The sequence below is a fragment of the Bombina bombina genome, chromosome 2 (assembly GCF_027579735.1).
Source record: "Bombina bombina isolate aBomBom1 chromosome 2, aBomBom1.pri, whole genome shotgun sequence".
Classification (NCBI taxonomy): Eukaryota; Metazoa; Chordata; class Amphibia; order Anura; family Bombinatoridae; genus Bombina; species Bombina bombina.
This window is the reverse complement of record NC_069500.1, coordinates 400,646,041-400,670,260: the sequence shown is the minus strand read 5'-3', so window position 1 is coordinate 400,670,260 and position 24,220 is coordinate 400,646,041. Positions and strand designations below refer to the sequence as shown.

Here is a 24,220-nt window from a genome sequence, read left to right as displayed (position 1 = left end):
GTTATATACCACACAGCCATTGGCTGCACACTCTAGTGACCTATTTATAACTGTCCCTAATTGGCCACAGCAGAGAAGGTAACCTAAGTTACAACATGGCAGCTCCTATTGTTTTATAGACACTAAAACTTTACACTTATTTTGTTAATATTTAAACAGCTAATAAAACTTTAAAAATATATGTACGTTATTCTCAGACTATTCTTTTGTTTGACTGCATCATTCTATCTAGCATTTATTTAGTGTTTAATGTCCCTTTTAAAAGACCAGCATCATACCCTGTACCACGCTGCTGTCTTGGGCCTCTCTCTGCCGTGATCTCGCTAAAGGTAGCGAGATTGCGTTATTTCTGCATGCCCCAAGAGTGGGGGCAGTGCAGAAATATTCTTGCAGAGGTACCAAAGCAGAGAGGGACATTGTTTGTGGCATGGAAGGGTTAGGGGGTAGGTGGGTGGACAGCCCATCGCTGGAGGGGGGCAGGAGGGGCGGGAACAGGTGGAACTGCTACACTGCAGAAAAAAATGATGCTAAGAGCAGCAGGGAGGTTGAAGGGGGAGGAGGGAGAAGAAGGTACAGGGGGATCCTAGAGTTGAGGGGGGAATAAAGGCTAGGAAAAGGATCTTGGAGGGGGACATTTTGGCCCATGTACACAGGTTTTAACACTAGTATATATATATATATATATATATATATATATATATATATATATAATAAGAAAAGTAACAAAGTAGTGTCAGCACCGTTTCTTCATAAATAAAAATGTTTTGTCTTCATGACACTCCAATAAAGGAATTATTTTTATGTAGAAACGGTGCTGATGCTACTTTGTTACTTTCCTAATTGTACATGAGAGGAGTTGCAGGACCCCCAAGCGGACGAGCACCTGAATCAAAATCTATTTGCAAGATTTTATATATATATATATATAAATTAAAAAAAATATAAGCTATAGATATATACAGATATATATGTAGGAATATCTATTTATAAATACTTAGAACATATTCCCCTATGTAAAAAACATTTGAATGTGAAATATTTAAAGTAAATACACAGTATAACACTTTATTAAATATGAATATGTGTTCAGCAACTTGACTGCAAAGGGTACCAATGCAAATATATATATATTGTAACAGGGTGAGGGAAGGTGTGTACATTAGCAGGCACTTAGAGAGAGCAATTTTCCCCTGCAACTAAAGAGCAATCTCTTGGGTCAGTTTCACAGCTGCTCCCTGTTAAGTTAGCTCAGGCCTTTATAAGCAGCTATCTAGGAATAGTATGTGTCTCAGGGAGAAGGCTGTTTTTCCCAGAATGAAAGAGAGGCTGGAGACCAGTTGGCATGGCTGACTGCCTGTAAAGAGACACATCGGTGAGACAAAATTGTTTTTTTTTTGTATTTTGCTTATGCCATTTCTATGAAGTACTAAACTGGGTTCAGGTTAGCTGACTAGTTTAACATTAGCAAGGGAAATTATATGTATAGTTAGGCTCCTGACAGGAGTAGGCTTTTTATTTATGTGCTTTGTTTTGCTGGCTGCTTTGAAGTTTCTGTATTTAAAGAGACAGTGCACTCATTATGATAAAATATTTGTTTTTCTATGAATAAAACTGTTTGAAAATACAGTTACCACGCCATTGAGACTGTTCTTCCAGTGACCTTACCACAAGGTGGTGGCAGCGGTGGGATTTGTGAATGGTGCCAAGTTTCATGTAGTGGAAACCTTAAAGTAACAGTACCTGCCAAACATGGAGGAAATTGTAAAAGCTCTGCTACAAGCTTCCACAGTACAGCAAGAAACAAACCGACAGGATGCAGCCTCTCTAGCAGCTCAGCAAGAGTGTAACAGGCTTATGGCTATGCAACTTGGGGCCTTGAGTGAGGCTCAAAAAAGGGACCATGAAATACTGAGAGAGATTGCAGACCGCATAACTACCCAGGGACTGCTGGCACAAACAGGAGCTGTAAGCAGGATACGGGCTAGCTGCTGCCTGCAGAAAAAATGACGCCAGAGGACGATGTAGAGGCCTATCTGTTGGCGTTTGAATGCACAGCCACCCGTGAGACTTGGCCACCTTATCAATGGGCAGCAATAATTGCTCCCTTCCTCCTTGGTGATTCCCAGAAGGCTTATTATGGCCTAGAAGAAGGGGCTGCTGCTGATTACACCAAACTAAAGGCTGAAATCCTAGCCCGAATGGGCATGACCACTACAGTCCGAGCCCAACGTTTCTATAATTGGCGTTTCAATGAGGGAAAGGCTCCGCGATCACAGATGTTGATCTGATTCATCTGGCACGAAAGTGGCTCAGACCAGAGGAGCAAAGTCCTTCACAGATCATGGAATCCCTAGTAATTGACAGATATCTGCGAGAACTTACACGCAGCCTCCATAACTGGGTTGGGCAAGTAAACCCTACTACATATGATGCCATGGTTGCGCAAGTGGAAAGATACTTATCTGCCAAAGACCTAAAGAAAGCATCTGTTGTGCCAACCAAGGCTGGATCAGACACTTTTAAGACTAAGTCACTTAGTAACATTCAGAGGCCTGGTGTTAGAAAGGCAGAGTCTAAAATCAGGTCTAGGACAGAAACACATCCCTGGAATGCAGAGAGAAACTATGCCTTTGTAAAGGAAGAGCGTTTAGAAAAAAACATGATTACCTGTTTTGAGTGTGGTGAAAAGGGGCATATCAAAGCAAGATGCAGGAATTTTGTCCCATCAATGTGTCTCTTTACAGGCACAATGACTGTTATAGAAAAGTAACCAGCGCATAGGAGTGATATCTGCTCACTATAATGAAGACCCCCTAATAGGTCTAAAGAACAGAACACAGGAAATGGGATATATAGGAGCGCCACTGGCTAAGATATACCACAGGAGTCAAAATTTAAAAATCAAATTGTTATACAAAAATATTTAATAAATCGACATGCCCAAAAAATAAAATTACAATAATTACAAAAATTAGTAAAAAAAACTAGTAAAAAACAAAATATAATCAAAATCGATGAAGTCAGGTTATTTTAAAACCAAGTTATTTAAAACGAAATGATGAACTCACTGAAATACAATTCTTGGGGGTATTCACTAATGTATATATGAATACAATTCAATATTGTTGATTAAGCCTATCTAAAATTGGTACAGTTCTTGGTTTAACAAGCGATCATGAGCAATGTGTTACAAACCAAAATTTCACAAAGATCTAATAAATGAAATCTAATAGAAGATTTTCTCCTTAGTGCAAGACCCCTGATTATGGGTCAATAAGTGTTAATTTACTGTCAAATACAAATAAAAATAAAAAATAAAAAATAATAATGATAAAAATCCAATAAAGGATTTAGATCTTGGTGCTAAGTGTTAATTTTCTATCCAATACAGATAAAAAATGATAAAATATAATTATAAAAACAGAATTCAAAATTCCTTACAAATTAGAGTGATAATTTTGTGCAAAAAGTGCAATAATACAATACAGTGAACAACGGGTGGGTTTACCACTTTTAAACCTAAAACTAGACTAAACTGGTACCAGCTACAATTAATGAACTAATTCATAAACCAAAATTGGAATGGGATGAAGTTGTATTCAATCAATTTTGGACACAGCAGTCCATCCAAATCATTAAACTTCCCAATGTATTAGCTTCATATAGGATGTAAACCAAGTGATAAAAACATATGATATGACAATTGATAAACACTGATATAGTAAATATATACAAATGAATAAAAAATGAATGGAACAATGATTAAAAAATGTAAAAAAAACATATGAAAAAACGATGAAAAAGTCCGGTATGAATCAAGTCCTAATGATATGCAAAAAATAAATTGCACAAAATTGCATATAAAAGTCACTTCCTATAAATGTCTGTTAATGATTAGATTCCTTGAGTGCGATGAGGTCCAATGTCCTACTCCTTAGAAGAGAATACAGATACCTTCTGATATCCAATCTTGTGTCTGGTAAAGCATAAGTGGATCAACTCTAGAATATGTGTCAGATCCCCAAAATCAGCGTGTCTTCAAGTCTGCGGCTTTTCAACAATAGAGTCCCATCACAGACTCATCCGATAACAAGCACTTAATTTGTTCAGGAGCTCCAAGTGTTTTTGTAATCCAGTGTAGCGGTTATACCGCCAGCATGAAACAGCTCTGGGAACCCTCTGTGTGTGATGGGAAGAAAGCCGCCAAGCTCCTCCCTCAGCTGTGTGATGTCCATTTGTTGCAACAAATGTGTATAAATTTTCACTAAATAAAGTGTTTTCAAGCCTGTTTGTGGTCATTACTAGCCTATTTAACATGTCTGAGGAAAGCCAATGTTCCATGTGTTTAGAAGCCATTGTGTAACCCCCACTTAAAATGTGTCCCTCATGTACTGAAAGGGCCTTACATTGCAAAGAACATATTTTAGCTGATAAAAATATGTCTCAGGATGATTCTCAGTCAGAAGAGAATCAGGTTTTGCCATTTACTTCTCCCCAAGTGTCACAACCTTTAACGCCCGCACAAGCGACGCCAAGTACTTCTAGTGCGTCTAATTCTTTCACCCTGCAAGATATGGCCGCAGTTATGTCTACTACCCTCACAGAGGTATTATCTAAACTGCCTGGTTTGCAGGGGAAGTGCAGTAGGTCCGGTATGAGAGTAAATGCTGAGCCCTCTGACGCTTTATTAGCCATCTCCGATGTACCCTCACAATGTTATGAATTGGGGGTAGGGGAATTGCTGTCTGAGGGAGAGCTTTCTGATTCAGGAAAGATGTTCCCTCAAACAGACTCTGATATGACGGCTTTTAAGTTTAAGCTTGAACACCTCCGCTTGTTACTCAGGGAGGTTTTAGCGACTCTGGATGTCTGTGACCCTATTGTAATTTCGCAAAAGAAATTTTATATTGGCACTGTGAATATAATGATAGGAAAAAAAGGGAATATAGTAATCCCTGGTGCTGACCCTTAAATAAGTATATAATAATAAGGGAAGGGGAAAGACAAGGACAAGAAGGGGTTAAATAGCACTCATTTCCTATATAGAAGGTAGTAGCATTGAAATTATTCAACTACTATGTGTGTAAATCAGTTAAAAAAAACCTTACTTTATTAATCACTATTATAAACCAAACTAATAAATATACAGAACCTCTAACAAATGCTTGTGCACAAATAGACTGCAGCACCCAGAGATAGAATGCAGCTCAAACCACCCCCCTGTATTCCTGGCCGGTAACAGGATACGCCGGCTTCAGGTGCCAGGGATGGCTGAGTGCATCTGTAAAATCTCGTGCAATCTATTGCTAAGCGTAGGAGCGATATAATTAGTATTAAAAACAAAGCCAAACTAAAGTAGTTAAGCTAGAGTGAGCACACATATGTGCTCACTCTAGCTTAACTACTTTAGTTTGGCTTTGTTTTTAATACTAATTATATCGCTCCTACGCTTAGCAATAGATTGCACGAGATTTTACAGGAGCACTCAGCCATCCCTGGCACCTGAAGCCGGCGTATCCTGTTACCGGCCAGGAATACAGGGGGGTGGTTTGAGCTGCATTCTATCTCTGGGTGCTGCAGTCTATTTGTGCACAAGCATTTGTTAGGGGTTCTGTATATTTATTAGTTTGGTTTATAATAGTGATTAATAAAGTAAGGTTTTTTTTAACTGATTTACACACATAGTAGTTGAATAATTTCAATGCTACTACCTTCTATATAGGAAATGAGTGCTATTTAGCCTATTGTAATTTCACCAGAGAAATTGTGTAAAATGGATAGATATCTAGAGGTTCCTACTTACACTAATGTTTTTCCGGTCCCTAAGAGGATTTCAGACATTGTTACTAAGGAATGGGATAGACCAGGCATTCCATTCTCTCCCCCTCCTACTTTTAAGAAAATGTTTCCCATATCTGACACCATTCGGGATTCGTGGCAAACGGTCCCTAAGTTGGAGGGAGCTATTTATACCCTAGCTAAGCGTACAACTATACCTATTGAGGACAGTTGTGCTTTCAAAGATCCTATGGATAAAAAATTAGAGGGTCTTCTAAAGGAAATATTTATTCATCAGGGTTTTCTTCTGCAACCTATAGCATGCATTGTTCCTGTAACTACTGCAGCTGCTTTTTGGTTCAAGGCTCTTAAGGTTGAGACCCCATTGGATGAGATTTTAGATAGAATTAAGGCTATGAAGCTAGCTAATTCTTTTATTACAGATGCTGCTTTTCAATTGGCTAAATTAGCGGCAAAGAATTCAGGTTTTGCCATTTTAGCGTGTAGAGCGTTATGGCTTAAGTCCTGGTCTGCTGATGTGTCATCAAAATCTAAGCTATTAGCTATTCCTTTCAAGGGTAAGACCCTATTCGGGCCTGAACTGAAAGAGATAATTTCCGACATCACTGGAGGAAAAGGTCATGCCCTTCCTCAGGATAGACAAATAGAATGAGGGCCAAACAGAATAATTTTCGTTCCTTTCGAAGCATCAAAGGTGGTCCCGCTACCTCCTCCCCTGCCACAAAGCAGGAGGGGAATTTTGCTCAATCCAAGTCTGTCTGGAGACCTAACCAGACCTGGAATAAAGGTAAACAGGCCAAGAAGCCCGCTGCTGCTACCAAGACAGCATGAAGGGGCAGCCCCCGATCCGGGACCCGATCTTGTGGGGGGCAGACTTTTTCTCTTCACTCAGGCTTGGGCAAGAGACGTTCAGGATTCCTGGGCATTAGAAATTGTGACCCAGGGATATCTTCTAGAATTCAAAGATTCTCCTCCAAGGGGGAGATTTCATCTTTCACAGTTGGCTGTAAACCAGACAAAAAGAGAGGCATTCTTACGCTGTGTAGAAGACCTATAAACTATGGGGGTAATCTGCCTAGTTCCAAAAGCAGAACAGGGGCAGGGGTTTTACTCCAATCTGTTTTTGGTTCCCAAAAAAGAGGGAACCTTCAGACCGATTTTAGATCTCAAGATCTTAAACAAATTTCTCATGGTCCCATCCTTCAAGATGGAGACCATTCGGACAATTTTACCAATGATCCAGGAGGGTCAATATATGACCACCGTGGATCTGAAGGATGCGTATCTTCACATTCCTATCCACAAATATCATCACCAGTTCCTCAGGTTCGCTTTCCTGGACAAACATTACCAGTTTGTGGCTCTTCCTTTCGGGTTGGCCACAGCTCCCAGAATTTTCACAAAGGTGCTAGGGTCCCTTCTGGTGGTTCTAAGGCCACGGGGCATAGCAGTGGTGCCCTGTCTGGACAATATCCTGATTCAGGCGTCAACTTACCAACTAGCCAAATCTCACACAGACATCGTGTTGGCTTTTCTAAGATCTCACGGGTGGAAGGTGAACATAAAGAAGAGTTCACTTGTCCCTCTCACAATAGTTCCATTCCTGGGAACTCTGATAGACTCGGTAGACATGAAAATTTTTCTGATGGAGGTCAGAAAATCAAAGATCTTAACCACCTACCGAGCACTTCATTCCATTCCTCAGCCGTCAGTGGCTCAGTGTATGGAGGTAATTGGATTAATGGTAGTGGCAATGGACATAGTTCCGTTTGCTCGCTTGCATCTCAGACCACTGCAACTATGCATGCTCAGACAGTGAAATGGGGACTATGCAAATTTATCTCCTCAGATAAATCTGGATCAAGAGACCAGAGATTCTCTTCTTTGGTGGTTGTCACAGGATTATTTGTCCCAGGGAATGTGTTTCCGCAGGCCAGCATGGGTCATAGTGACGACGGACACCAGCCTCTTGGGCTGGGGTGCAGTCTGGAATTCCCTAAAGGCACAGGGTGGAGGAGGCTCTCCTTCCAATAAATATTCTAGAACTAAGAGCGATATTCAATGCACTTCAGGCGTGGCCTCAGCTGGCTTTGGCCAAATTCATAAGATTCCAGTCGGACAATATCACGACTGTAGCATATATCAATCATCAAGGGGGAACAAAGAGTTCTCTAGCGATGATAGAGGTTTCCAAAATAATTCGATGGGCAGAGACTCACTCTTGCCATTTATCAGCAATCTATATCCCAGGAGTGGAGAACTGGGAAGCGGATTTTCTAAGTCAACAGACTTTTCATCCGGGGGAGTGGGAGCTCCATCCGGAGGTGTTTACACAATTGATTTGTCAATGGGGCACACCAGAATTGGATATGATGGCATCTCGTCAGAATGCCAAACTTCCTTGTTATGGGTCCAGATCGAGGGATCCCCAAGCAGTACTGGTAGATGCTCTAGCAGTACCTTGGTTGTTCAACCTGGCTTATGTGTTTCCTCCATTTCCTCTTCTTCCTCGTCTGATTGCCAGAATCAAACAGTAGAGGGCTTCGGTAATTTTGCTAGCACCTGCGTGGCCTTGCAGGACTTGGTATGCAGACCTGGTGGAAATGTCATCTCTGCCTCCGTGGAAACTGCCACTGAGACAGGACCTTCTCATTCCAGGTCCGTTCCAGCATCCAAATCTAGTTTCTCTGCGACTGACTGCCTGGAGATTGAAAGCTTGATTTTATCTAAGCGGGGATTCTCTGAGTCGGTCATAGATACCTTGATTCAGGCTCGAAAACCTGTCACTAGGAAAATTTACCATAAGATATGGTGTAAATATCTTTATTGGTGCAAATCCAAAGGCTACTCATGGAGTAAGATCAGGATTCCTAGGATTTTGTCCTATCTCCAAGAAGGATTGGAGAAGGGGTTATCAGCTAGTTCCCTAAAGGGACAGATATCTGCTCTATCAATTTTACTGCACAAGCGTCTGGCAGATGTTCCAGACGTTCAGTCATTTTGTCAGGCTTTGGTTAGAATTAAGCCTGTGTTTAAACCTATTGCTCCGCCATGGAGTTTGAATTTAGTTCTTAAAGTTCTTCAAGGGGTTTCGTTTGAACCTATGCATTCCATAGATATTAAGCTTCTATCTTGGAAAGTTCTGTTTTTAGTTGCTATCTCTTCGGTTCGAAGAGTTTCTGAACTATCTGCATTGCAATACGACTTGCCTTATCTTGTTTTCCATTCTGATAAGGGGGTTTTGCGTACCAAACCTGGATTCCTTCCTAAGGTTGTTACTAATAAGAATATTAATCAGGAAATTGTTGTTCCTTCTCTGTGTCCTAACCCTTCTTCTAAGAAGGAGCGTCTGTTACACAACTTGGACGTGGTTCGTGCTTTGAAGTTTTACTTGCAAGCGACCAAAGATTTCCGTCAAACATCTCTGTTTGTTGTCTATTCTGGAAGACGTAGAGGTCAAAAAGCTATGGCTACCTCTCTTTCTTTTTGGCTGAAAAGCATCATCCGGTTGACATATGAGACTGCTGGACAGCAGCCTCCTGAAAGGATTACAGCTCACTCTACTAGAGCGGTGGCTTCCACATGAGCTTTTAAAAATGATGCTTCTGTTGAACAGATTTGTAAGACTGCGACTTGGTCTTCCCTTCATACCTTTTCCAAATTTTCCAAATTTGATACCTTTGCTTCTTCGGAGGCTATTTTTGGGAGAAAAGTTCTTCAAGCAGTGGTGCCTTCTGTTTAGGCATCTGTCTTGTCCCTCCCGTTCAACCGTGTCCTGTAGCTTTGGTATTGTATCCCACAAGTAAAGGATGAATCCGTGGACTCGTCGTATCTTATAGAAGAAAAGTAAATTTATGCTTACCTGATAAATTGATTTCTTCTATGATACGACGAGTCCACGGCCCGCCCTGTCATTTTAAGACAGATTATATTTTTTTATTTAAAACTTCAGTCACCTCTGCACCTTTTAGTTTCTCCTTTTTCTTCCTATTCCTTCGGTCGAATGACTGGGGGGTGGAGTCAAGGGAGGAGCTATATAGACAGTTCTGCTGTGGTGCTCTTTGCCACTTCCTGTTAGCAGGAGGATAATATCCCACAAGTAAAGGATGAATCCGTGGACTCTAAAAAGTAAAAAAAATTACTTTTATATATGTGTATATATAAATGTACACACATATAAATAAATATATATATTTTAAACAAAAAGGATGATAGAGTTCCTAGGGACCCCAAAAAGAGGCTCTAAGTAGAGGGGCCTTTTAAGAGTTGGCAACTGTTGTAGATCATCTTACAAGAAGGTGATCTACAGGACAGCTGGGCTTAAAAAACTTATATGTTAATAGGGTCCAAGTGGCTGACAAAGGAAGGAGAGGAACTTGGATAAGAAAAGGTTAGCATCAATTATATGCATCCCTGGACAGTAGAATTTGTTTTTGTTTGTTTGCTAGTTTGTTCTTTGTTTTTAGCTTTTTTGTGAAAAAAGTAACAGAGGAAGTTTAAAGTGTCTAGATTTGAATAGTGTACGACCCCCGGTCGAATTCTGCCACAATTTCTGTTATTTTCACAGTCTTTGGGTTAGCGGTATGTTCATCAATAGTAATGGTATATTTTACTTTGTTGACAGATTACATGAGCTATTGAGGCCTACTTATCAAGCCATCAACAGTGCTGCATTTGACGGCACCAATACGCTCGCCTAACATCGCGTCTGCGGACCTGAATACACTCTCCTTATTTATGCACCAAGTACGGGGCGATGAGCAGCGGACTGTTGTTAACTAGCAGTCATCGATCTTGCTGCTATTCAGCTTTTTCCCAGCTTTATTTATACCCTGTCACTAAACACTGCCACTATACTAAAATGTTTAACCCCTATCCCGCCACTCCTGGACCCCACTGCAACTAAATAAAATGATTAACCCCTATCCCGCCGCTCCCGGTGACCTCCACAACTAAATAAATGTATTAACCCCTAAACCCCTGGCTTCCCACATCACTACCACTTACGAAACCTATTAACCCTAAACCGCCAGCCCCCCACATCGTCATAAACTAAATTAAGCTATTAACCCCTAAACCTAACAACCCGCTAACTTTACATTAAAATTAACCTCATCCCTATCTTATAATAAATTTAAACTTACCTTTAGAATTAAAATAAACTATATAACTATTATCCTACAATTACATTAAACTATATTAAACTACTAATTTATCTAACCTATTATCCTACAATTACATTAAACTACAAATTAAATAAACTATATTACATATTTAAAAACCTAACCCTACTCAAATTATTTAAATCTACTATAAAAGAATTACTAAGTTACAAAAAGCTAACAAAACAGTTACACAAAATAAAAAAACACTAAATTACAAAAAACTAACAACTAAGTTACACAAAATAAAAAACACTGTTACAAAAAAACCCACTAAACTGCACAAAATAAAAAATAAATTATCAAATATTTAAACTAATTAAACCTAATCTAATAGCCCTATCAAAATAAAAAAGGCCCCCCAAAATAAAAAAACCCCTAACCTACAATAAACTACCAATGGCCCTTAAAAGGGCATTTTACAGGGCATTGCCCCAAAGAAATCAGCTCTTTACCTGTAAAAAAAAATACAAACAACCCCCCCAAGAGTAAAACCAACCACCCACACAACCAAACCCCCCAAATAAAAAACTATCTAAAAAACCTAAGCTCCCCATTGCCCTGAAAAGGGCATTTGGATGGGGATTGCCCTTAAAAGGGCATTTAGCTCTTTTTACATCCCTAATCTAAAATTAAAACCCATCCAACAAACCCTTAAAAAACTAACACTAACCCCAGAAGATCCACTTACAGTTTTTGAAGACCCGACATCCATCCTGAAGCGAAGCCGGCAGAAGTCCTCGGCGAAGCCGGCAGAAGTCTTCATCCAAGCCGGCAGAAGTCTTCATCCAGACGGCATCTTCTATCTTCATCCATCCGGCGTGGAGCATCTTCTTCTTCCAACGTCTTCTGGAACAATAAAGTTTCCCTTTAAATGACGTCATCCAAGATGGCGTCCCTTACATTCCGATTGGCTGATAGAATTCTATCAGCCAATAGGAATTAAGGTGGTAAAAATCCTATTGGCTGTTGCAATCAGCTAATAGGATTGAGCTTTCATCCTATTGACTGATCCAATCAGCCAATAGGATTGAGGTTGCATTCTATTGGCTATTCCAATAATAGTTAGGGTGGGTTAATTAATAGTTTAATATAGTTTAATTTAATTCTAAAGGTAAGTTTAAATTTATTATAAGATAGGGATGAAGTAATTTTAATGTAAAGTTAGCGGGTTGTTTAGGGGTTATTAGCTTAATTTAGTTTATGGTGATATGGGGGGCTGGCGGTTTAGGGCTTAATAGGTTTAGTAAGTGGTAGTGATGTGGGAGGCCAGGCGTTTAGGGGTTAATACATTTAGTTAGTTGCGGTGGGCTCCAGTAGAGGCGGTTTAGGGGTTAATAACATTATGTAGGTTGCAGTGGGGTCCAGGAATGGCGGTATAGGGGTTAATAACATTATGTAGGTTGCGGCGGGGTCCGGGAACGGCGGGATAGGGGTTTATACATTTATTTAGTTGCGGTGGTGTTGGGGAGCGGCGGAATAGGGTTAATAACATTATGTAGGTGGCAGCGATGTCGGGGGCGGCAGATTAGGGGTGTTTAGACTCCAGGCTTATGTTAGGGTGTTAGGTGTAAACGTAACTTTTATTCTACCATAGAAATCAATAGGATATCGGGCAGCAGCGAACATAAGCTTTTTGCTGCTTTCAGACTCCCATTGATTCCTATGGCATCCGCGGCCTCCAGGGTTGCGGATTGGAAACCAGGTACGCTGGGCCAGAATAGTGGAGAGCGTACCTGTTAGCAGTTTGATAACTTTCAAAAGTAGTCAGATATTGCCGAATTTGTATTCGGAACATCTGTAATGACGTAAGCATCGATCTGTGTCAGATTGAGTCCAGTGGATCATATGTTACATCACAGATTTCAACTTTTGCCGGTCTGTAGGCTTTGATAAATAAGGCGAATCAGGCTCGTGGTTGACGGCTTTATAAATAGGCCTCATTGTCTGTAATAAGGTAATAGTTGGAGTTTAAATTGTTTAGATATGTTTAGTGCACGACCTTGGTCAGATTCTCACATAACTTTTGTTCTGTTTCCTTTTCTTTGACATGTATGCTGTATACCCAGTTATTTTCTTGTGATATGTACAACAAGAGCAATGTTATACCTTATTTTGTATTTACATGAATGTGGATAGATTGTGTGAGTTATTTTTGTTCCTCTGCTATATTTTTAAAATAAAGATATAAAAAAAGAATCATTAAGGGATGCTTGAAACTTCAAAAGCTAGGGGTGGGTCTTGTGGAGTGGGGCAAAGAGTTCCATGAGATTGGGGTTAATCTGGAGACGTCCTGTAGACTGGAATGTGAGGCAGTAACAAGAGAGAAGGTGGTCTTGAGCAAAGTGAAGGGGGCAGGTGGACAGGTACCTCAAAAGAAGGGTTTAGAGATATAGGAGGCAGCAGTGTTATTAAGGGTTTTTAATGTTCGGGTGAGAATTTCATATTTTATTTTGGAGGCTAGAAAATGCCAGTGAATGAATTGGCAGAGAGGTGCAGAAGATGAGTAGTAATTTGTAAGAAAGATCAGCCTGGCTGGGATAGTGCACTGGCACAAGTGAGAGCTTGAATTGCATGTTAACCATTCAGTTTCACTTTTTTCTCTATGGCAACAATCAACATTAAGGGAGGCTGGCTAAGGCTAAAAAATAAAGGCATAACTGCGTCCTTTTAAAGTTTGAAATCGTATGTGATATCATATTGTTTCTCCATTGTACTGTTATCCTTGTACCCATGGGCAGCGCTGTGGAATCTGTTGGCGCTTTATAAATAAAGAATAATAATAATAGTAATAATATTATTTCTGTATTAGGGATAAATATCCTTATACAATAATTGATAAGCAGATACTTTATTAATGCAAATCTTTCTTTCCTTCCTTTCTACAGAACAGTCCAATTGTCAGCAAAGATACTGGTCGCTGTCTTGAAGTTGAGATGTCCAAGGATGCTAATTTTGGACTCCGATTAGTTGTACAGAGATGCTCAGGGCAGAAATGGATAATAAGAAACTGGATAAAACATGGACGCAATTGATGTTTGTTTATATTAAGGGGGTGTTCAGCTTAGACCTGGGATGTACAAAATGGGATACCTCTTTGGATAAATGGTACAAGAGGTTATCTCCTTCCATCTGTTCATGGACCACTGAACATTACATGATAACAATGGGTGTTTCATCATGTAGTGTGGATGGATGGATCCAGCATAGAAAAGCCAGAAGGAGTCACTCGGCAGAGACATTTTCAGATTCTATTTATGTATATGGAGGAGCCTGAGCAGTGTATTATAACTTCAAAGGAGGAAAGTCTTTTGGTGGAAAGTTCATTTCCCTTGGTAGATTTTTGTGTTAGAGACTGGTGCACTACTCCTATGATGAATTTTCATGTGCCTTTTTATTGTACTTCCTATTCAAGAGAACGGGGGAACCAGACATCAGCATGTATGATTTCTTGTGTTATAGAATATGTAAATAAGATGCAAATACCATTAAGCAATAATCACCAATGGGCAAGGTATCTGTTAATAGAGATAATTCCCTAAATTTATTGAAGATAGTCTGCAAGAATAGTGCATACAGAATTAATAAATATCTATAACATTACCGCATAGATTTAGATGGCTGCTCTACAGTTAGAGCAGAGAAAAGAGAAATCTAGACACATCAAGGTTTTTTGTCAGTGTTCTCTTCTATATTACTGCAAATAAATATCCTATGGTGCAAAGAAAGGGAGTCCAATGGCACTACCAATATGTCAAAGTGGCTGCACCCTATAGGTAATAGTGATCTAATAGTTTATCACATTAAAGGGTGTGGGGTACTGTGTATTATGCTTACTGTTTTACGATAAATGAAAGAGACAATTAAAGAATACACATATAAAGCACTCGCTGCAGACACAGGGGTCAACTCTTGATAGATATGGAAACAAATGGGCCAAGGAGATGATTCACTATTAATTACTTAAAATATAACTTTTATTAACAAAACGCCTAAAATGAAAAAGGTTAAAAACCTGGGATGTGCATATAAAATAACTAGAGGATTTAAAGTAACACAATGGCTAAGTGGACCAAGAAGAGAGTGAACACATGGAACTGCTGGGTATAATATACCGGTGATTATATCAGTGTGGTTGGTGCAAACATCTGATTAATATCAGATAAATACGTGGTAACTAATCCTCTGCATACATAGCTGTCTTATTCAGTTTTATTAATTGCTTATTACGTGATAACAGCCCGTTATCATTATTATAACTTATTATTATTATAACTTACAAACTGACAGTTACAGTATTACCATACAACTAAGTGCTAGCAGATCTATTATTTGCCATAAATATTGCTTGATGTATATTCACTTGTGATGTATAGCAAAATATTTGCAGCCAAATCTCAGAGGCAGCTCACAAGTTATCACATATATGGTATGAAAAGTTCATAATATATTATTCTCTATTTGGAATGGTTATTATCTTATCGATGGCGATGCCAAAAAACGTTCCAGTATTCATATATGTAACAATGTAGCATTAAAAAGAGGTATAGAATGCATAGCAATCTCTGTGTTGCTTATAATGGTGTGTATCATAGAATTATTATGACTCAGTGTAGAGTGTTTCAGTTGGAACAGGTGTTCTGTTTAATAAATCTGCCCAGTTTCCTACTAATGCAGGATCCACTAGAGAAAACAAACAGCGTTATATATTAGTTATATTACTGTTACACTCTAATCACTGTACTACACCACCTTATTAGTTCTCAAATGTAGCAATAAGCACCCAGCCGGTCGTGGCCGTAATATTTTAAAAAATCATAAAATGTTCCTGTCAGTTGAAAGTAATTTGTAATCCCAGATTCAGTGAGAATATAGTGTGAAATATCCAAGTGATTACAACGGCGAAACATGTTAGGGTACTAGTGAGGAGTCTGGGAGCTCCTGTGATTGTTAGGGAACCTAGAGGAACATTATAACTATACTACTTTAGCAATATTAATTGAACAACTCACTTATTGTTTGGCTAAGATAGACTAAGCGATTACACGAGAACGCAATATCTGCCACAAATAGAGCACCTTTAAGTATGGCCACTGAATTTAGTGTTATGGCTCTGTATTGCAGTATGTGCGGTAACTCTAGTTTACATATAGGATTTTAGACACAATGGTATGTCAGCTGCTATGATTATTTAAGAGATGGTTTAATGCTAACTCCAATGTTTATGAATTATATTAATTGAGGTACAGTTTTGTTATTGCCAATGCCGGCTCTGCGTTTCTAATATATTTCAACTGAATACAAGATTTATCACCTATTTCACACTGTACGTTTTTAGCTGTATTATAGAGAGATATCACCCCTTACTTAAAGATTATTCAAATCACCACCAAGATTATTCAAATCAACACGAAGCAGAGACAGTACCAGCTGGATGGTTAAGGGAAAGTGATTAGAGTGTAACAGTAATATAACTAATATATAACCCTGTTTGTTTTCTCTAGTGGATCCGGCATTAGTAGGAAACTGGGCAGATTTATTAAACAGAACACCTGTTCCAACTGAAACACTCTACACTCAGTCATAATAATTCTATGATACACGCCATTATAAGCAACACAGAGATCGCTATTCATTCTATACCTCTTTTTAATGCTACATTGTTACATATATGAATACTGGAACATTTTTTGGGATCGCCATTGATAAGATAATAACCATTCCAAATAGAGAATAATATATTATGAACTTTTCATACCATATATGTGATAACTTGTGAGCTGCCTCTGAGATTTGGCTGCAAGTATTTTTCTATACATCACAAGTGAATATACATCAAGCAATATTTATGGCAAATAATAGATCTGCTAGCACTTAGTTGTATGGTAATACTGTAACAAACTGTCAGTTTGTAAGTTATCAATGATAACGGGCTGTTATCACCTAATAAGCTATTAATAAAACTGAATAAGACAGCTATGTATGCGGAGGATTAGTTACCACATATTTATCTGATATTAATCAGATGTTTGTACCAACCACACTGATATAATCAACGGTATATTATACCCAGCAGTTCCATGTGTTCACTCTCTTCTTGGTCCAGCCATTAGCCATTGTGTTACTTTAAATCCTCTAGTTATTTTATATGCACATCCCAGGTTTTTAACCTTTTTAATTTTAAGTGTTTTTTTAATAAAAGTTATATTTTAAGTAATTAATAGTGAATCATCTCCTTGGCCCATTTGTTTCCATATCTATCAAGATTTGAACCCTGTGTCTGCAGCGAGTGCTTTATATGTGTATTCTTTAATGGTCTCTTCTATTTATCTAGTAAAATATCCTATGGTGTAGTAACCAAGCATTACTGCTTAGCACTAGTAAATATTCCAATATTTAATATTTTTAGGAAATGCCATATTTGTTTTTATTAAACATCCAATTGTCCCATTCCAGGCAATTTGCCCCAAATTATCTTAAACAAAATATGCTAAAATTGCTGTGTATTATTTAATATAAAATAAAGACAATCCCTCATTAGAATAATAACGATGTTGCAACCTACCCTTAGACACCTGTCCAATGGAGATTATTGTATCCTCAGACAAAAGTATGATTTACACATTTATGGTGGCTGTGGTTAGTGTTTCAGCCAATCATATTCCTTGGTTTTACACAGGCAATTTTGGAAATGGTGTATTGCAATGACTGTGTCTATTGGGTCAGCATTTCAACTCCTAAAAGTCACAAAAATAAAACTTCTAATGGAGCTTGTGTCCTTCTTGCTTTTAACTTATCCATTGAGAGTATATATTGTTGGTTCTATTATTTTCATGTTACTTGGTATAGGTGGGATTTAAATTGATTCTGTAAAGCCTCAGCTTCTTCCAGATGAACATGAAGTGGATGCCAAATGTATAAATAATTACATTTGAACTTCCAAATGTTGCTACTGTGTTCTGGAAAGTATACACACTGTATATATGTCTATAAAAAAGGATGTTTCAAGCTAGCTCGGAGATGTAATAATTTTTTTTTAAAAATAAACCTTGTAGAATCTCCCATGGTGTAAATTTCAGATATTGGGCCAGATTATAAGTGCATTGCTAACTATCGCTTTTGTGAAAGAGATATTTGCGATTCGCTGAGTAATACCAGCACACGATAATGTGCGCTGGTATAATAAGTTGACAGGAATGCAAACATGATCTCGCGTTCGCATTGCATGGAATCTTTGAACTCACAAGAGCGCGCTTCCATAGGCTCCATTGGTATCCTCGTTCTGATGTCGTCATGCATTGCACAGAACCAAAGAGCAACGAAGGAGGTAAGTCACGCAGCGATGGCAGCAAATTTTAAATATATATGTATATGATTATATACATATATATTTATGTAGAAAAAAAAGTCCAAAGTGTCCAAAATTAAAAGCCAAAACTATTTTATTAGGTAAACTTAAAATGGAGCAAAGTCCAAACAATCCATCAATGGGTAAAAGTGAGAGAGTTAGAAAAAAAGCCTGACTTGTTTCAGTCCTCAGACCTTAATCATATGCTGATAACACAAACCTAATACAGAAGTTTAAAAAAGCAATCAAACTTATCCATTGGTTAAAACACAATCATCTCTCAGATTTAACCACTTAGTTGTCTAAAAGATAATGCAAGGCAAATAACAAAAACAAATCAATACATATACATATATATATATATATATATATATATATATATATATATATATATATATATATATATACACGTTCTTAATGCAGATAATAAGAGATAGTCAGATTTTTCAATGTGTGGCAACAAAGTACCAAGTAAGCATGCTTATAAATTGTTTTAAATAATAATAAAGATATTTAACAATCAAGGAAAAACATAATAATAGATAACTACAAATGCACAGATGAAATGCTTGTTGGTATTACAGATGTATAAATATAACCCTAAGTTATCCCAAAAATAATACAAGGCAAACAGCAAAAATAAATCAACACATAGGGGTCAATTTATCAAGCTCCGTATGGAGCGTGATGCCCCGTGTTTCCGGCGAGCCTTCAGGCTCACCGGAAACAGAAGTTATGAAGCAGTGGTATCATGTCCGCTCACACATTAGTAAATTGACCCCATATATTTGTTCTTAGTGCTGATAATGAGGAATAATCAGATTTTACATTGTATAGCCACAAAATAGCAGATAAGCATGCGTATAAATAGTTTTAAATGATATTAAAGACACTTGGGGGCCGGTTTATCAAATGTCGGGCGGACATGATTCGCTGTAACGAATCATGTCCACCCAACATTGCTAAATGCCAACAGCATACGCAATGCCGCCACCTGCACATTTGCGGCCAATCGACCACTAGCAGGGGGTGTCAATCATCCCGACTGTATCTGATCAGGATGATTGCAGTCTGCCACCTCAGCAGTGGCGGACGAGTTAAGGAGCAGCGTTCTTAAGACCCCTACTTCTTAACTCCTGTTTCCGGCGAGCCGGAGGGCTCACTCAGAATAAGCAGCATCCGCTGCTTAATAGATGGACCCCATGATATTTAAGTTAATACATAGCAATGGATAACTCTAAATGTGCAGATTGAATACTTGTTAATATTGCAAATGTATAAATATAACATTAAAACATTATTAAGAGATCGGGGGCTGAGCTACGCTCGGACATGGCAGCACTGTAAACGAGCCCCGTAGTTGTTGGGGCATAAACTTGACATCACAGCTACCTAGCCACTCTAAACCACATTAGGTGGACATGATAGTGACCTATGCTGTGAATATAGTCTAGCGCTAAAAGCACGGGTAAAGAGTTATATAGATATATAGTAAAATAATTTTTTAATAATTGTTTGATTAATATTTGTTATTTATATGTAATATGAAATCGTAAGTCACTACCTGTGACCGCAAAGACAGCATCGTAAGTCACTATCTGACTCCCACATATACACCTATTAAGTTACAAAATTGTAACATATAAGGTTCTTGATAGATCTCTTGTTACATTATAACAAAATTTATGTTGCTAGGATCACAACTGTTACGTAGAAAGAGTCACATGATACATTTTTAAATACTAGCTTCCCACTAACGGACCGGTAATGCCGACCCGCCAAAAGAGCGGCCAGGTCGGCTTGCTTGGAACATTAAGCTCTTCTTCCATTATTTGGACATTTTTCACACATTTATCAGGTACCTTAAATATATTGTGTTTAAAAAATAACAACAGTCTTCTTATGCATTAATATTGATGTACATTATGTTATAAGGGAGACGTCCCTTTTTATCCATTGTATGATTTTAGAAATTTTATTAAACCTTGTTTAATCTCAGAAGTGCCTTCTAGTTTATAATAAGATACATGCCAATATATATATATATATATATATATATATATATATATATATATATATATATATATATATATATATAAAGATTTGTTTAGACACTGTATCTACGCTGATTGTAGACTATATCCAGATACAATACTTAGGGACAATATCTAGGATCGCATTATTTGATAAAAACACACATATGGTTATAGCTATATACATTTAAAAATTCATTTCATATTACATATAAATAACAAATATTAATCAAACAATTATTAAAAAATTCTTTTACTATATATCTATATAACTCTTTACCCGTGCTTTTAGCGCTAGACTATATTCACAACATTGCCATTACTGTCTTCTTTGAGGGGAACACACTAGTCTAGCAGGGTCATATTTCCTTTAGCGCTTCTTCTCTTTCTAATGATAGTGACCTATAACTGATCGCCACTTGACAGAAGAATCCCAGAATTCTCGGTAAAGCTTACCGACAGCAAGAAAACTTCAGACGTTGCATCAACACAGATGCCATCTTTGCTGCAGGCCCAACCACACGCACTGAAAACTCACACTGCCCATGCTGAACTGAAACAGCCAGCTACATCGGCTCAGGAGACAAGAAACTCCAAGCACCGTAGTGCGAACTGAGAGAGAGTAAGGAACTGCTCTTTTGCTGCACATGTGGAACGAACTGCCAGAACACAGTGAGTTGCAAAGGGTCACACTTTTACTCACACAAGACCCGAACAGGGCAAGCAAACCCCCAAGACAGAGGCAAAATCTCAAGACCAAGAGCCAGAAAAATAAGACTAGCAATACCGGCCTACTTCACCCTAAACAGAAGGTAAAACTTACCCAGATCACACATTAAAAATATTTAAGCTCCAGAATTGATGCCTACAGATTTCTGCACAGTAAAACACGTACTGCAAAAGGCACTGTAAATTCTGGTCCGGACTACACTGGCCCTCTGATCTAATATTTTTACACAGACTCCTCACTGTGACGGCAGCCAGAAAAGTGGCCAAGCTGGACAAACATAATAAACCATCATCTCTTGCACCATCTGTGTCCACTTTCTTTCAGTCATCTGAGAAGGCCGCACCAGATAAAGCACAGATTCAAGAGACTCACAGTACAGCTAACGCTGCAGATATGCTAGAAAATCAACATGACCCACTGTAAACTATTCAATCGCAAATAGCAGGATTGCCTTCAAAAACAGATCTTGAATCATTGAAGTCTTTTATAAAGGAAGAATTAAGAGACCTAAAAAGGACTTAAACGAACTTGGGTTAAGAAATGACTATCTGGAAGATGGTCAAGAAAAGCTCTTGATAAAGGTAGCTGTGGACTACCGAAATGCGTAGAATTTGTTTACTGATTGTACACTAAAAGGGTTTAATACTTGTAACAAGTAGGTTCATCCCCAAATCTTGATTTATCGTTTTTGGGCATATGAATAATTCCTATGTTACTTGGTCTTTTTTCCCTTCATTTCAAACACATTTCAGGTACATTGTTTGTGTTTTAACTTTGAAATACAAACCATATGTATAATTCCTGTCAAACATGTTTTGTCTCTTTAAAAATTGCCTAAACATTGATTGGGCCCTATATGTATTGAAGACATCATAAAACAGAGACTGCTCCAGATTCCTATAAAACAGAGACTGCTCTAGATTTCCTTAAAACGGAATAAACAACATCTTCACGATCTAAATTGTAATCACGGACCAGCTCTGTCTCCAGTATAGGAGCCTTTCTATTGGGCAAGAGACCCGCAGCATACAATGATTGGACCAAAAAAGGTCTGATGTTATCACATTCATCTAAGCTCCCAACGGACTGCAATACACGCTTGTATATCCGAGAACTGTGAGTTAATATTTTTTGTAAAGCGGTGCACAGCTGAAGAAATTACTTCTTAGACCAGAGCTTTCCAAACTTTTCATCTTGGTGACACACTTTTTAGACCTACATCATTCCGTGACACAGTAATTCAGTTGTACTGACAAACAGGAGGTTAAACTAACTTGCTTTAAGAGATAAGGACACATACATAAATTATATAATAACAAAATGTATTTAGAAGTAACAGTATGTAAGTATCTGCAAGAATTAATAACACCAATAGCTACTTACTATTTTAATGGGATGTATGAGGTTGATGGGATGAACACAATTTCTGAATATTTGGTGGAATAGTAGATAAAGACCCTAGCATTTCATCATCAAGCATTTTAAGCTTCCCCTTCCAATCCATATATCAAGAGCAGGAGCAGCAATGCACTACTGGAGTTAGCTGCAAAAAAAAATCCCACTGACTTCTGACTTCAGCTCAGTGTTTAAGCTGCCGCCTTCAGAGCTCGGTGAGTCCGATTGACTAGTGCCTGCGCTGCAAACACACTGCTGTCCCACTCACTGACTACACGAGCCGATTGAGGAGACTACACATGCAGTCAGGAGCCAATGTGCCGCCAAAGCCGCCAATTGGAATAGTTTCAGTTCCGACTGAGCTGCACAAATAGGTTAAGATGATCTGTGACCCCTTAGGTATCAATAACGTGTCAACCATGTCAAATGCGTAGCAGTCAGGCGGAAAGTCAGAAACCCAAAAAAAAGTTTTTAAAAAATTTGTGCTGAAGCAGGGACACACCTACACACTGCTGCCGACACACTAGTGTGTCCCGACACACAGTTTGGAAAGCACTGTCTTAGACCTTTCTTCCTAAGAATTTGTGTAGGAACACCCTAAACCATCTGAACCCAAATAGACTATCAAGTTCCTAATATTTTCAAGTGCTTATAGCCTGGGCGGCACATATGTGTATACTCTTGTTACATTGACATTTTTTTACCATTGTACAGCTGTAGATACGATCTTCAAATATATTTGTAGATTCATTTAGACATGATCTCTAAACACTTTTAGATTCATATAGATGCCGGCATCTTACACTATAAATTATTTTTAGTGTATTTTTAGTATTTTTATTATTTTAATAAATTTGCTAAATTTGATCAAATAAAATTTGTCATATCCTTGTATTGGATCACTTTTTCATGATACTAATTTTTTCACGAAATTAATTGTTCACAATTTTGATTGATAAAGATCACTTTGTCATATATATATATATATATATATATATGTATATATATATATATATATATATATATATTAATATTTTTAATATTATCAATTTTTTCACATTAATAATTTTATTATCATCACTATATTTTGTATGGTAAGCTCTGTGTTTGGAGCGCTTTTGTCCCACACCTATTTTATACAAGTAAAGCTAAACAATTTGATAAGCTCTAATACACAGCAGCTGTCCATCCAGGACTCAATGATACAAAATCTGCAAGAAAAGATTGAAGACCTCGATAATAGAGGGAGGATGAATAATCTTAGGATACGGGGCATCCCAGAAGAGATCACTCAAGAACAACTCAAATCCTATGTAAAGGAACTGTTTCACTTTCTAACACCTCACTTTTCACATCTTCATAACAATGATATTGAAAGGGTCCACATGGCCCTTCGACCCCCTACTAAATCTTCAGCCCCACCTAGAGATGTCATATTAAGGCTCTTGAAGTACACCATAAAAGACGAAATATGGCAAGCGGCTAGAAAAAGGTAAACCATCGCTTTTCAAAGTCACAGTCTTCAAATATATCAAGTCTACAAATTATTCTAAGAAGAAAAGAAGTTAGGTTCATTACCAAAGCCCTGCAAGACAATAACGTCTGTTACCGATGGGGTTTCCCCTTCAGTCTTAATATGAACCACAATGGACCTCACTTTGTATACAAGAACGTTAATGATCTGGACTCTCTGGCAAAAAACCTCTACATCTTTTTCAAACCACCCTCGGAAAAAATTATTGACATAACACAC

General features: G+C 38.1%; 1 protein-coding gene across 1 annotated transcript in view; it reads left to right on the top strand.

The window, feature by feature from the left end:
* The window catches only part of GALNT9 (polypeptide N-acetylgalactosaminyltransferase 9), a 669,089-nt gene extending 655,093 nt beyond the window's left edge, over positions 1-13,996 (top strand). The window contains exon 11 of the mRNA XM_053701876.1: positions 13,850-13,996. Coding sequence (XP_053557851.1) covers positions 13,850-13,996 — 147 coding nt within the window. The remainder of the gene's footprint in view (positions 1-13,849) is intronic.
* Positions 13,997-24,220: the final 10,224 nt, after the last annotated feature.